The 15,229-nt window shown below is 41.2% G+C and overlaps 1 protein-coding gene across 1 annotated transcript; it reads right to left on the reverse strand.

Annotated features, from left to right (window-relative positions):
* Positions 1-272: 272 nt before the first annotated feature.
* On the reverse strand, positions 273-11,464 carry LOC114641608 (oocyte zinc finger protein XlCOF6-like). The gene is made up of 3 exons (XM_028790644.2): positions 11,327-11,464; positions 4,316-4,874; positions 273-3,372 (listed from the first exon to the last, which is right to left on the reverse strand). The coding sequence occupies exons 2-3, from the start codon at positions 4,728-4,730 to the stop codon at positions 1,706-1,708; spliced, it is 2,082 nt and encodes a 693-aa protein (XP_028646477.1). The 5' UTR covers positions 4,731-4,874; positions 11,327-11,464; the 3' UTR covers positions 273-1,705.
* Between the last annotated feature and the right edge of the window lie 3,765 nt (positions 11,465-15,229).

Below are 15,229 nucleotides of genomic sequence, written 5' to 3' on the forward strand. Positions count from 1 at the left end.
AAGAAGGGTTTTTGTCTTTGACTTCTTGTTAAAGAAAGTCCTTTGTTTCTAATCAGCATCCATCCCTATTGGCATCAAAGGCACTCCTTGAGTTAAACTTTACACTTCTACATTTTCCTGATCTGCACAAATTATTAAGTTGCCTTCCAGTTCTGACTAACTAGATAGCAGCATTCACTAGTACAATGATTTCAGACAAGTGAAATAATCATTAGCTATATCCCAACAGAACACACAGATGGGAATAAAACAGAAGGGGGGGGGGGGGGGGGGGGGTAGGGGGAGGATACAAGTAAAAGTGGATCCCAGCAGTCCAAAGATGCAGAGAGATACAGCATCTCAAAAGAAAGGCACTTCAAGATCACAGTGAAAGAGAAACAGGATTTTAGAGAAAACCAGTGCACTTTTTTTTTTTTCTTTCATACTGAAGGGTCCATCAATTGCCTTGATATTTGAAACCTTTCCTTAAATAAGGATTCAGCATTGGTTACCTCCATCCAGTGCATCCTAAATCTATCCCAATTTTTATTACTCTTCAAACTAAGCATGGTAATGTATGATCATGTACAGCATTTTATCTCTTGATGCTAAGACCCTTTATCATAAAACCAAAGAGAGACCTGGAATGCTCACTTCTATGCAAGTCACCTGAGCTCATCATCAAACCCCTTGGCAGTCTCGCCAACAATCACATTCCCAACATTGAATCTGAAAGTGGTGTCCACACATAGTTTTCATCTCTTATAGAGAAGCCCGCACTAAGAAAAGCACAGACACGGAGGAGTACCTCCTCCAAACACACTGAAAAACAATTTCATCAATTGAGACACCATGTAGACCAAGACCTATCTGAAATGGATTCATACTTGGCAGCAATTTGTGGGTTATGCCAGCAGCCCTCTGGGACAATGTAAGCTCTCTTTTAGGCAGACAGAATGGCTCATGTAGAGTTATCATTCATAAATCTGACATTGCTAAACCCTATATAATCAGATAAGAATACAGCAGTGAAATTTACAAAAGCACAAATTTTAAAATAACACAGACATTTCCAGTAATATCCACACATTCAGCCCAAAGCCTTTAGCAAAACGTGAAAACGTCCTGGGTACCAAAACTGTTGCACAAAAGCTTAGCAACAGGAGTTTTGAACAATGGTTACATATGAACTCCAAACATGGATGTTCTTTATTTACACCTATAGGTGGAGTCCCACATACTCTTGTTAATGCAATATGGCAAACTGAAGAAATGTAACAGAGCACTTCCTTTAATAAGCTAGGTTAATTAACATAGTTACTATGAAGCATTTTTCAAACACACCAATCAGCATACAGATAAATGATATGGTCCAGAAAGATATTCCATTAAGTATTGTGTAATGTCCCAAACCAGTTCATCATTAAGGTTTCTGCCTTTTTTGCACATCATTTAACACATTTGATACAGCCTAATGAGGTTAATTTCTCCAAGTTTTCTAGGGGAGCTTACTATCAAAGAGGAGTGAGCCCACTCTTTAGTGAGGAGAGTTCAGTTTTACTGCTTTGTGTCTTACTCTCTTAAATTTGCAGCAAGGTCTTAGTGTAGCACAAGCATTGTTGCTAATAATACTTAAGCAATTTGTCTATAAAATAATAACTTGGCAGGGCTTCAACATGGACCTGAAAGTTCAATACTCCTGTTCATCCAAACACATTAGGTACTGTCACACTTTCTCTCCAGTGTGAATTAAAATGTGTCTTTGGAGGCTAATATTTTTGACAAATCGTTTGCCACATTCAGAACAGCAAAAATGCTTCTCTCCTGTGTGGATCCTTTTGTGGATTTGAAAATTGCTTGCTTGTGAGAATCGTTTACCACATTCAGAACAACAATATGGCTTCTCTCCAGTATGGATTCGTTTGTGCTGCCGAAGAGCACTACTGTCAGTGAATCGTTTGCCACATTCAGAACAGCAATAAGGCCTCTCTCCAGTGTGGATTCTTGTATGCCTCTGAAGATGCCTTAGTAGTGAAAATTGCTTGCCACATTCTGTACAACAATGGGGTTTCTCTCCGGTGTGGATTCTTGAGTGGATGTGAAGATGGCTCACTTGTGAGAACTGTTTACCACATTCAGAACAGCCAAATGGCTTCTCTCCAGTGTGAATTCGTGTGTGTTGTCGAAGAGTGCTGCTGTCAGAGAATCGTTTCCCACATTCAGAACAGCAATAAGGTTTCTCACCAGTGTGGATTCTTTTGTGGCTCTGAAGATGGCTTATTTGTGAGAATCGTTTACCACATTCAAGACAGCAATGGGGTTTCTCTCCAGTGTGAGTTATTATGTGCTTTTGGAGACTGTTATTTTTGAGAAATTGCTTGCCACATTCAGAACAGCAATAAGGTTTTTCCCCAGTGTGGATTCTTTTGTGGATGTGAAAATAGCTTATATATGAAAACTGTTTACCACATTCAGGGCAGCAATATGGCTTCTCTCCAGTATGAATTTTCATGTGCTGGCGAAGAGTGCTGCTGTCAGAAAATTGTTTGCCACATTCAGAACAGCAATAAGGTTTCTCTCCAGTGTGGGTTCTTGTGTGCCTCTGAAGATGGCTTAGTACTGAGAACTGCTTTCCACATTCTGGACAGCAATGGGGTTTCTCTCCAGTGTGAATTTTTTTATGCCTATGAAGAGCGCTTACTTGTGAAAACAGTTTACCACATTCAGAACAGCCAAATGGCTTCTCTCCAGTATGAATTCGTATATGCTGTCGAAGAGTGCTACTGTTAGAGAATCGTTTGCCACATTCAGAACAGCAATAAGGTTTCTCTCCAGTGTGGACTCTTTTGTGTCTCTGAAGATGTCTTGTTTGTGAGAAGCATTTGCCACATTCAAGACAGGAAAAGGGTTTTTCTCCAGTGTGATTCATTATGTGAATATTAAGACTTGCACTCTCCGAGAATTGTTTCCCACATTCAGAACTGCAATAAGGTTTTCCTCCGGTGTGGATTCTTATGTGACTTTGGAGATTGTGCTTTAGTGAAAATTGTTTGCCACATTCAGAACAGCCAAATGGCTTCTCTCCAGTATGAATTCGTAAGTGCCTCTCTAGATGACTTATTCGAGAAAACTGTTTGCCACATTCTAAACAACATGGAGGTTTCTCTGTATTTTGAATTCTTATATGTTTATTCACTTGCCGAGTTTTGATGGCTTCCACCCATCTTAGTTTGACATCAGGAGGAGGAGAACATTGTAAAGATTCTGCTGCTAAATTCTCTGGTTCTCTTGTTGATTTCTTCAGCTTTTCCTTGTCCTCTTTGTGTTGTAGTCTGCACTGAGGAGAGGTCTGAGTAAATGTAGACAGGGAGAGGATGCCATTCTCCTGTGAATCTGCAATAACCCAACCAGATTAATGACATGCTTTTAAATAGATACATGAGTGTAAAAGAGACAGATTGCACTTTACAATTACAACTTATTTATTTTGCATAGCACCTTTCACTCAGTGCAGGACTGAGATGGACTGGCACCCATTGAGGGCAGCCTTTTGTCCAGCTTTGTCTCGATAGGCTCTGGCATTCTCGAGCATGGCCAAGGACTGGATTACATGCATACTGGATTACTGAAGATTCCCCACACATTTGTTAGGTGTTTATTACATTATAGTCGACTTATGGAAAGGACTGTGACCTCGGTAGCATTTTCATATGGATTCACCCTATCAGACTGAATGTCTATCATGGTGTACGTGTCAGAATATGAATCTGTGGACACAATCACCCAAATGAAAAATTACTGGAAAGAGAGAAAGGAGGCAATGTTAATAACACTAGAAAAATCCAGATGCCCATTAATTTTGAATAAATCTTTCTGTTAGATTCTGCTATGCATACAGAACTGAAAAATGACAACAGTCTGCTGGGCTTAAATTAAACACTCCCATGGGTTTGTAATTCTTCTGTGCAGAATTGAGCCTTAACTGCCACGCACTTTACCAAAATAGGATTATTTTTTTCCATTAGGAAATAATACAATATTGAACTGCAAAATTTCAAAGCTGAATTTACAATTTTATGCAGTGAAAGTCATGTGCTGGATGCTTTTTTATCCCTAATTACTGATTTATTTTTTTCTTTCTTTCTTTTCAATTTAGGTCAGCTATTGTTAATCTTCGTGCACCGATGCACATGCTCTCTACTCAATTTTAATTAAATAGTATTCAATTAAATGTGTATCCTAATTTCATTCTCACTTATTGAAAACGTCAACACAACCACCATCACAACTTGCATGGGTGCTCAGTTTCACTTTTGTGTTTAACCACAATACTTACTTATTCCAACATTCCTTGGCGATGGCTGCTGATCTGCTTCACTCCCGTTTTCTTCATTCACGTTCTCTTTAGACTCCAATAACTCAGATTTCAGTTCCGTTGAGTTCTGTGGAGTAAACACTTGACCCGTTTCAGTGAGCCTGGGCTGCCAACTGGATTGAGACTCTTCAGAAAATTCTTCCTTGAAAAGAACTCCAGCTTCATGTTTTTGCAGATCCAAACTCACGGACATATTTTCTAAATCCTGACTTGTAATCCTAATAATTTCCCCCTCAGACTCCTCCTCTTTGGAAATGGAAACTCTTCCTTCACCATCCTCCAGCTTTATACACAATTCCTCCAATGCATCCCACTGACAATCCTCTTCTTTCATGTGTGCCAGTCTTTCATTCATGCTATTGACGGTAGTGTCCATGATCTGTGGGAAACTCTTCTCTGCCCAAGAATGTCTGCTCTTCTCTTCCAAGATTCCTTTCTCACATGTAAAGCCCTGGTGTGGAGGCCATTAGACACCTCACTGGATGACCATGGGAACTTTGGATGGAGGCTCTTTTTTTATCTGTCAAAATAAAAGTTACAGAATTAATTTATTCAGCTGTCAAAAATAAGCTGACCAAATTTCAGAGTAGCTAAACATTTCAAAAAAGGGTACTTGTAGATTAGTGTGGGGCACAACAAGATTGCCAGAATCAGAGGACCTTAGTGGCGGACAGGCACATAGTGATGGAGAAGGTACATTTGATTGGAGTCTGTAACATATGCTGTAAATGTAGGGTACTTGTAAAGGTTAGAGTTTTGCAGTTTTATTTTCCCACTCGCCCCGATCTGACACTGTTAGCGCTATAGCAGAGGTGAACTCGGATGAGGACGAGGGCGTAAAAGATGGTTGGATCCTGCCAGTCAGTCTGCCCCACACCTGTCCTTCAAAGAAGCGGCATGGATTACAGAGCTCGACAAGTCCTGTTTGCCCCACTGGGAGGCAATTCGAGAATCTAGGTTAATGTATAACCTCCATGTTAATCTAGTTAATGTATAAAATGAAAAAAACAAATTCACTGTTAAAAATGATAGAAAGAAATAATTTTTATTTTTTAAAGAGACATTTATATATTTATATAAACATAGAAGGGACGGGGAAGAATCCTTTAACTTATGACTTTACAACTGGCTTGGGTTCTCCTACTTAGAAATCATTTTTACCATTAAATTAATATGAATTGTAACAATGACTATAAGATGTTGCAATATAACAAAAATATAAAGTGATCAAAATATTACAGAAAAAGCGGTCATTAAAAGTCATTTTATATTTATGAATATCACATCTCTTATTTCAAATTGACTATATTTATGTATCTAGATTGCAAAAACAGTGGAACCTTGGTTCACGAACGTCTCGGAACACATACAAATCGGGTTATGACCAAAAAGTTCACCAAACTTTTGCATCTGTTCACGACCACACGCTTGGGTGATGAACAAACCAGTTTCCCTTCCGGTTCGTACGCGCCGATGATTTCCGCACGTGTTCAGTCTCTCTCTGTGCAATGAGAGAGCGAGAGAGGGGTCAGGGGTGACACAGGGCTATTAAAATGGAATGTAAAAGGAGTTAATTAGCAGTGAAAACTGGGCACTGATTAGGAAAAGGGTGAGAATGAAAACCTGCAGCCACTGTGGCCGACACCCGGTGGGGCAGAAAGAAGCAGTCGCTCCAGCTGAACGATCAAGGAGCTGCAGTGACCAGAAGAAGTAAGTAAACATTTAGTTTACTATTACACTGTGCATTCTATGGTATAATTAACTATTTTTCTGCTTAAAAATCTTAAAAAAATATATATATTTACATACAGCGGTCCAGAATGGATTAATTGTATTTACATACAATCCTATGGGGGAAGTTACTTCGGGTAACGACCGAATCGGGTTGCGACCAGAGTTTTGGAACGAAGTACGGTCGTGACCGGAGGTTCCACTGTACCATACATTGCATCAATTTTCATATTGCTTACTACACGTCAATATTGCTGCTACTTCTTGGTCTTGTCTTTGCACAATGTCTTGTCTTGTTTGTGTTTTAATTTTAAATTTAATTCTATTTTTAATTTATCATTTGCACGTCATGTTGTTACACTGTGGACCCTGAGCTTCGCAATTTCATCTATCTGTATGGTTGTATGTGGTTGAGATGACAATAAAGTTCACTTTGACAAAGCTGTATTTGCATATTACTTCATAATATTATTTTTTAACAATTTCTTATGATTTCTTTGTCAGTACTTTAACTCTCCTTTTCCTCTTTTGTTTCCATGTTCTTTGGAAGCTTGTTTAGACCAAATTAATGACATGACGCAAGTAGGAGTTCACTTTTTGAATAGGTAATAATAAAAATAAGGTATATGTTACAGTGGGGGACTTCATGATTTGAGAGAGGCCTAGGTAGGGAATGGCCAAAAAAAAAAAAAAGTTTGTAACCACTGGGTTATATTCTAGAATAAAAGCGCACTTGTTCTGTTCTATTTGTACCTTTTGTGAAAGTGCTATTTGATATTTGGACTTCCGTCTTCACACATTATACACTTCATCTCAAATCATTAGTAATCAAACATGGAAAAACGTTTGTCTTTGGGTATGGGTTCAAAACATTCTGTCATCCTACAAAAGGGGTGGCGAACTCCAGTCCTGGAGGGCCGCAGTGGCTGCAGGTTTTCATTCTCGCCCTTTTCCTAATCAGTGACCAGTTTTCACTGCTGCCTAACTCCTTTTACATTCTATTTCCATAGCCCTGCTTTTAAGGATTCAGTCCTCTGAATGGACTTGTTTCTTCATTAAAGGGCAGCCAAACAGAAATGAGACGTGAAATGAGCCGACAGATGACCAGCTAAACTGGGGTTTCAAACTCCAACCAATTTCACTCTTAATGAGAAGCTGATTCTCGCTGTTCATTAAAGCCGTTATTTAGTTCTATGGCTTGTTGCTGCTCTCATTCTGCCACAGCAGACTGTCGATTTTTCCGTTTTTTCAAAGAACCTGAGAGATCATCCTTACCGAGACCTTCACCTTGCTTTATTTTCACATACAGTGCATCCGGAAAGTATTCACAGCCCATCACTTTTTCCACATTTTGTTATGTTACAGCCTTATTCCAAAATGGATTAAATTCATTTTTTCTCAGAATTCTACACACAACACCCCATAATGACAACGTGAAAAAAGTTTACTTGAGGTTTTTGCAAATTTATTAAAAATAAACAAATTGAGAAAGCACATGTCCATAAGTATTCACAGCCTTTGCCATGAAGCTCCAAATTGAGCTCAGGTGCATCCTGTTTCCCCTGATCAACCTTGAGATGTTTCTGCAGCTTCATTGGAGTCCACCTGTGGTAAATTCAGTTGACTGGACATGGTTTGGAAAGGCACACACCTGTCTATAGAAGGTCCCACAGTTGACAGTTCATGTCAGAGCACAAACCAAGCATGAAGTCAAAGGAATTGTCTGTAGACCTCCGAGACAGGATTGTCTCCAGGCACAAATCTGGGGAAGGTTACAGAAAAATTTCTGCTGCTTTTAAGGTCCCAATGAGCACAGTGGCCTCCATCATCCGTAAGTGGAAGAAGTTCGAAACCACCAGGACTCTTCATAGAGCTGGCCGGCCATCTAAACTGAGTGATCGGGGGAGAAGGGCCTTAGTCAGGGAGGTGACCAAGAATGGTCATGGTCATTCTGTCAGAGCTCCAGAGGTCCTCTGTGGAGAGAAGAGAACCTTCCAGAAGGACAACCATCTCTGCAGTAATCCACCAATCAGGCCCGTATGGTAGAGTGGCCAGACGGAAGCCACTCCTTAGTAAAAGGCACATGGCAGCCCACCTGGAGTTTGCAAAAAGGCACCTGAAGGACTCTCAGATCATGACAAAGAAAATTCTCTGGTCCGATGAGACAAAGATTGAACTCATTGGTGTGAATGCCAGGCGTCAAGTTTGGAGGAAACCAGGCATCGCTCATCACCAGGCCAATACCATTCCTACAGTGAAGCATGGTGGTGGCAGCATCATGCTGTGGGAATGGGAGACTAGTCAGGATAAAGGGAAAGATGACTGCAGCAATGTACAGAGACATCCTGGATGAAAACCTGCTCCAGAGCGCTCTTGACCTCAGACTGGGGCGACGGTTCATCTTTCAGCAGGACAACGACCCTAAGCACACAGCCAAGATATCAAAGGAGTGGCTTCAGGACAACTCTGTGAATGTCCTTGAGTGGCCCAGCCAGAGCCCAGACTTGAATCCGATTGAACATCTCTGGAGAGATCTTAAAATGGCTGTGCACCGACGCTTCCCATCCAACCTGATGGAGCTTGAGAGGTGCTGCAAAGAGGAATGGGCCAAACTGGCCAAGGATAGGTGTGCCAAGCTTGTGGCATCATATTCAACAAGACTTGAGGCTGGAATTGCTGCCAAAGGTGCAACGACAAAGTATTGAGCAAAGGCTGTGAATACTTATGGACATGGGATTTCTCAGTTTTTTTATTTTTAATAAATTTGCAAAAACCTCAAGTAAACTTTTTTCATGTTGTCATTATGGGGTGTTGTGTGTAGAATTCTGAGGAAAAATGAATTTAATCCATTTTGGAATAAGGCTGTAACATAACAAAATGTGGAAAAAGTGATGTGCTGGGAATACTTTCTGGATGCACTGTAGTTAGATAGATAGATAGATAGATAGATAGATAGATAGATAGATAGATAGATAGATAGATAGATAGATAGATAAACACACTATATAATAGATAGATACCATGTTTCCCCAAAAATAAGACCTACTCCGAAAATAAGCCCTAGCACGATTTTCAGGCTGCCCTGTAATATAAGCCCTAATCAAGATCGTCAGCTGAAAAGTAAGGTGCCTAAGGCCAGGTTTATATTTTACACGATGTGACACGTGTGCCCGAAACATCCATTAAATTCCAATGTCTCCTTACCACAATATCTCTGAAAAGGGTGTTTAATGATTACATCCAGCAATCCAGGGATGCGCCCATTCCAGCAAGCATCGGGCGCAAGACAGAAACAAAATCCCTGGATGGCGCATCACCTCATTGCAAGGTGAACAAGGACACACATACAGTATACACTGGTGTCATTTTAGCGTCACCAAATCCCCAAACCTTCATGTCTTTGGATGGAAAACGGAGCACACTGTGGAAACACACCAGGGAAACATGCAAAATCCATAAGGATGCGACTCCCTGCAAGAGAGCAGCGCTACTGCTGTGCCACTGTGTCACCCCCACAGGTGTAACTATTGACAGTATTCATTATTTAAACAAAGTTAACGATTTAACTGTAAAATGAAACATATATAACTTTAATGCATTTCATAATGAAAGTGACATCAAGTATAAATCTAAGGATTCTAAATGTGCAGAGAGTTGGAATATCAAACATTTAATGGGTTCTGTGTGGCGATTGCTGCTGTCAGCTCAGGAACTATGAGGCTAAAGTGGACATTTCGAGGTTAAAGCCGAAATTTCCACTTTAACCACAAAACAGACAATTTCACCATGTCCTTCATTTTTTTTCTCTGTGGCTCAAATGCCACCGTACATTCTGATGCTACTGTGAAGGTAAAAAAAGACGGCACAGAAGACGATATGTGAGACTTTTAAAATGTACCGTGTCATTACGATCGGGAATATGCGATGCTTGAATAAAAAAAAAGCACCACGAATGCATTTGTATGTCGGCATTTTGCTTCACCACATCGAACCATTCATCTAACCTCGAATCACGCACATCGATCCCGTAAGATCCTAAAAGCGGCTGGAGCAGCAAGAAATTCAGGCTGGAATTCAAGGTTTGAATGGGGAGAGTTATGACGATATTCCAGAAGAAGATCACATGACTGTATTTGGATAAATGTATATTGTTGTACATTAATAAATATGACATCCCCTGAAAATAAGCCCTAGTGCATCTTTTGGAGTAAAAATTAATATAAGACCCGGTCTTATTTTCAGGGAAACACGCAGTGCAGGATTTACGTATAAGCTACACAAGCTATAGCTTAGGGCCCCCGCCTTCTTGGGAGCCCCCAAAACAAACTGTCTGAGTGAGCAATTGTCATATATATACTTAAATATACTACAGCATTATTTGTCCCAATCAGGCCCGGCCTTAGGCATAGGCGAAGTAGGCGACCGCCTAGGGCCCCGGATCGACTCCTTGGTCTAATTTTCACGCATTTCACAGAGCTTCCAGGGGGGCTCCTGGACCCCATAATACCTAAGACCGGGCCTGGAAACACGATAGATAGATAGAATAATCGCTTATATATTTTATACATAAAGGCACCACCGCGTGATACTTCGTTCTGATCTCTGCACCTTCATAGAAGTAAGCATCATAAACTGGCAGTTTTCCCCTGTAAGTGAGACACAAAAATGCGCGCTTCCTTTCTACTAGTTGGTCGTGAATATTTTATTTTTATTTTTTTTGGACCTTGCACTGACCACTACAGTTGATTTCAGTGTACGCCACGATCGGGAAATGTTGCAGATTTCAAGGTTTGCCAGACATTTCTGCCACAGCGAAATGAATTGGATACAACGCCGGCCCTGTTCACACGCCCCCCACTGGCATTTCTTCCGGTGCTTTGTTCGCATTGCGATCGCTATTTGAGACAAGGTCCTTTGTGAAACAAGGCGTCTCGGGTTTGTGTGGATTCCTCCGCGCACTAAATCTCGTGTTGAACGGCGAACGAGCGGGCGGCGCACACTGCAGTCTGGAGACTCGATCGGCGTCTACGTAAGGTGGACGGGACCACATTCAGCACCAAATCTGCCGCGATTCTACCTCCCTCCCCCTCTCTCTCTCTCTCTTCTTCTGTTTTTATTTCTCTCTATCTACGTGCATCGGCCACTCGCCGCCCTTGCTTTTCTATCCCACCGACATTTCTGTCCACATTCCGCTCTCCCACTCGGTATTCCCGCCCCTTGCCCAATGCTCCCGTTGCTTACGGACACTCTTTCTCTTCGTCTCTCTCGTCGATCTTTGTTTCTTCTCTTCTTCTTTTCGCTTTTGCTTCAAAAATTCACACTCGAGTCTCGGAGAGTCAGAAAACAAACGCAAACTTCCACGGCTCTGCTTTGTTGACGACGAACCAAACAAAATGCGCCTCTCCGCGTCGCAAGCAAATGACGTCAGAAGCAAGCAAACTTACTGTCAAAATAAAAGTAGTCAATAGAAAAACACGTCGTGCCGTGGAAATATCTGCGATGCCAAGTAGACGTCGACATGAAGATTCGCACCGGACTTCCTATTAAGGGGCTTACGATTTCCATCCATCCATTTTCCAACCCGCTGAATCCGAACACAGGGTCACTGCTGGAGCCAATCCCTGCCAACACAGGGCTCAAGGCAGGAACAAATCCCGGGCAGGGTGCCAACCAACCGCAGGACACACACAAACACACCAAGCACACCCTAGGGCCAATTTAGAATCGCCAGTCCACCTAACCAGCGTGTCTTTGGACTCCCGGAGGAAACATGCAAACTCCACGCAGTGAGGACCCGGGAAGCGAACCCAGGTCCCCACGTCTACCAACTGCGAGGCAGCAGAGCTACGCACTGCGCCACCGTGCCGCCTGGCTACCGAAATATCTAGACAAAATACGCTATATTATGCCATTACTTAAAAAAATAATTAAAGCTATGGTAAAAACAGGAAGCAATGATAATAAATACAATAAAGTAAATAAATGATTAAATACGTTTAATTGTTTACTGCTTTATCTGTTCCAAAAAAGCGTTTTTCTCAGATTTGTATTTATGATTGTGGTATTTTAAAAGTAAACTGAGCAGATTTCTTTAAGCACTATTTTTTTAAGAACACAGAAAATATTATTATTATTATTATTATTATTTACATTTATATAATGCTCTTCTAACTACTCAAAGTGCTTGACATAGTCAATGCGGCGCCACTTCAGCCCCCACTAATGTGTATCACCCACATGGATGACGAGACAGCAGCCATTTTTGTGCCAATACGTATAGCGCACATGAGCTGTTAAGTGCTGAAGTAGTGATAGAGATAGCCAACTAGAGACAGGGGATGATTAGGGGGCCAGAATGACAAGGCCATGGTGGGCAATTTACCCAGGACATCGGGATACCCCGTACTCTTTACGATGGGTGCTCAGGGATCTTATATGACCGCAAAGAGTCAGATCTCGGTTTTAATGATTTTTCTGAAGATTGTCTACTCTACAACACAATTATGCGCTTACTGTATGCACTCCACACTAGATACGGCGATTTACGGTTTATGCATGGAGCTTGGCATTGCTCATCCACGGTATTTACACCGCTCCTCTCTGCATCATTTTAACATCACCTCTGCATCCGCCGACACTATGTCCACGATTTGGTCTGTTAGACCTGTTTTCTCAAAATGACAATCTGCAAGACGATCGAGTAGGCAGATGAATTGGCTGAAACACCTGCCGCAAATCCCGGTCTGGAGTAACCAGGGATTACAATCTGACGTAACTCTCCACTGTGCGCTCCTGAACTGCAGATCTGACGGAGATGAATGTGAGTGTGAATGAGCTCTGGGACCCAAGTAGTGGGAAACGAGAGTCGAAATAAAGTCATTCAGCACATAACATGGTGAGTGGGATTTTTGTAGCCGAGCACCTTTTTATGAAACACATCGAGAGATTTTCAATCAAGACATTGTTGCTGTTGGGAGGTATAGCAGTTAGAGATATAAAAACCAAAGCTAATCCAAATAAGATGAGTATAAATTGTAAAAATTATATAAATATTTAAAAGACAAATAGCAATTGAGAAGTTTGAGTAAAGCGGATTAAACAGAAACCGTATGCCTTTGGAGGTGAACGGTGTGTGCCGATTGTTTGCATTCAGTATCAGAAAGAGAGAATACACTGCAGAAAGGCATCTGCAAACAACCCCGGTGGGGTGGGGGGGGGGGGGGGGGGGGGGGGGGGGGGGTTGGTTGTATTCAAGGAAGCTGACACTGAGAAACAAAAAGAAAACGCCGGCTCCGCTAACCCGCGCCCAGAGAATCCTACTTGAGAAGGTCAGTGTCCAGTGCTAAGAGGATGCGCAGATGCAGAGCCTGCAGTAACAAATATTGATATTGAGGGGAAAAAGTGCCCTGTGGTGATGGACACTGGGGCTACATATAAAAGAGGGACGCGATGCACCTTCATGTCTGGCAAACACGATAAGATAACTCCAGTGCGTCTGTGCGTGCAAAATAAAACAAACGCAAATTTCGATATTAATTTCTAACTATTATTTGACCGCTTATTCAACTCTTATTCTGCATATGTAATGTAGCCTATATTCTGGTTAATTTTTATCACTGTGATAATATTTAGTGATGCAAAAAAATAAATAAATAACAACTTGTGATTTCCTAAGTCCTATTTTATTTCAGGATTTTCGCTGTCGCATACTGAAAAGCAGTGGAAAAGGCGGCAATTCATTTAATATGGCGTCAATACAGGACGTGTTTGAAGAGCGCCATCTGCCGCAGGGTTTCACTCTTTCACTCTCTCTGTTTCCTTCCCGTTTACCTCTCATTCCTGGGACATTACTTGATTGAGAATATACTTTTTGTGTAAGTTAAAAAAAAAGAACATTTGCATTGACATTTGAATGTCAGTAATTCAGTAAAAAAATATCCTCAGACATTTGATTTAATTTTCAAATGTTTACCTTTGAAAATATAACTCTGTTGCTGTGATTATCTGGGTTTGTTCAAATAAATACAGATATATGGAATTTTAACATGTATTTGTTATACAGTCATTACTGTCCAGCGTTGCATTATTATACTTTTTTTTGAGTAATTCAAATGAAAATCGGAGTTAAATAAAAATATTTTTGCCACTACTGTACTTATATTTAATCAAACTCATTTATTTTTGGTAAATTTGAGTAAATTAATAAATTAAGTTTACTCAATAGTGCAGTATATTACAATCTACTATATTTTTAAAATCTATTACAATCTATTATATCTACTCAAAAATATTGCTTGTAATTTGTTGCCTTATTTTTTTAAAGTACTTTTAACGCCCGATACTCCCGTTGCTTATGGACACTCGTTCTCCTCGTCTTCCTTTGTTTCTTCGATTCTTCTTTTCGCTTTTGGCTTCTGAAGTCAGAACACAAACGCAAACTTCGTTGGCGAACCAATCAAAATTAGAGATGACCAGCTCGATAATGACGTGTCGAGCTGTCGAAGCGCCGCTTCGAGGCTTGTTGCAAATGCGCCCGTCATGTGATTTTTGAGGCAGGCTACCGTCATGACGTCATTGACAGTCGACTTGGTCAGCCACTCACCTAATAAACTTCTGTGGCTCGAAGCGTAAAAAAGCAGTTGGCCCTGCTGTGTCTGTAAGGTGTGCTGACGGGAGTTTGGGGCTCGCGTTTGGTCAAAAAACGACTTTTTAAAAAAACAGTTATGAAGTACTTGTCTGTAGGTTAACAACTACGTTTAGATAGATAGATAGATTTATTAAGAAATGTTGTGTATTAATATGAATATAAACCTGTTACGCTGCCGCATTGAGGTTAAATTTGCAAAAACCTTACGTTGATAGTGTGTAGCTTTAGTGCCATCTATTGGCACTAAATATTTATTGCATAGTGAAACATTTACAGGTCCATCCATCCATCCATCCATCCATCCATCCATCCATCCATCCATTGTCTCCCGAGGTTGGGTAACGGGGGCAGCAGCTTGAGCAGAGATGCCCAGACTTCCCTCTCCCGGCCACTTCTTCTAGCTCTTCCGGGAGAATCCCAAGGCGTTCCCAGGCCAGTCGAGAGACATAGTCCCTCCAGCGTGTCCTGGGTCTTCCCCGGGGCCTCCTCCCTGTTAG

Source organism: Erpetoichthys calabaricus, chromosome 5 (genome assembly GCF_900747795.2).
Source record: "Erpetoichthys calabaricus chromosome 5, fErpCal1.3, whole genome shotgun sequence".
In the NCBI taxonomy this organism is placed as follows: Eukaryota; Metazoa; Chordata; class Cladistia; order Polypteriformes; family Polypteridae; genus Erpetoichthys; species Erpetoichthys calabaricus.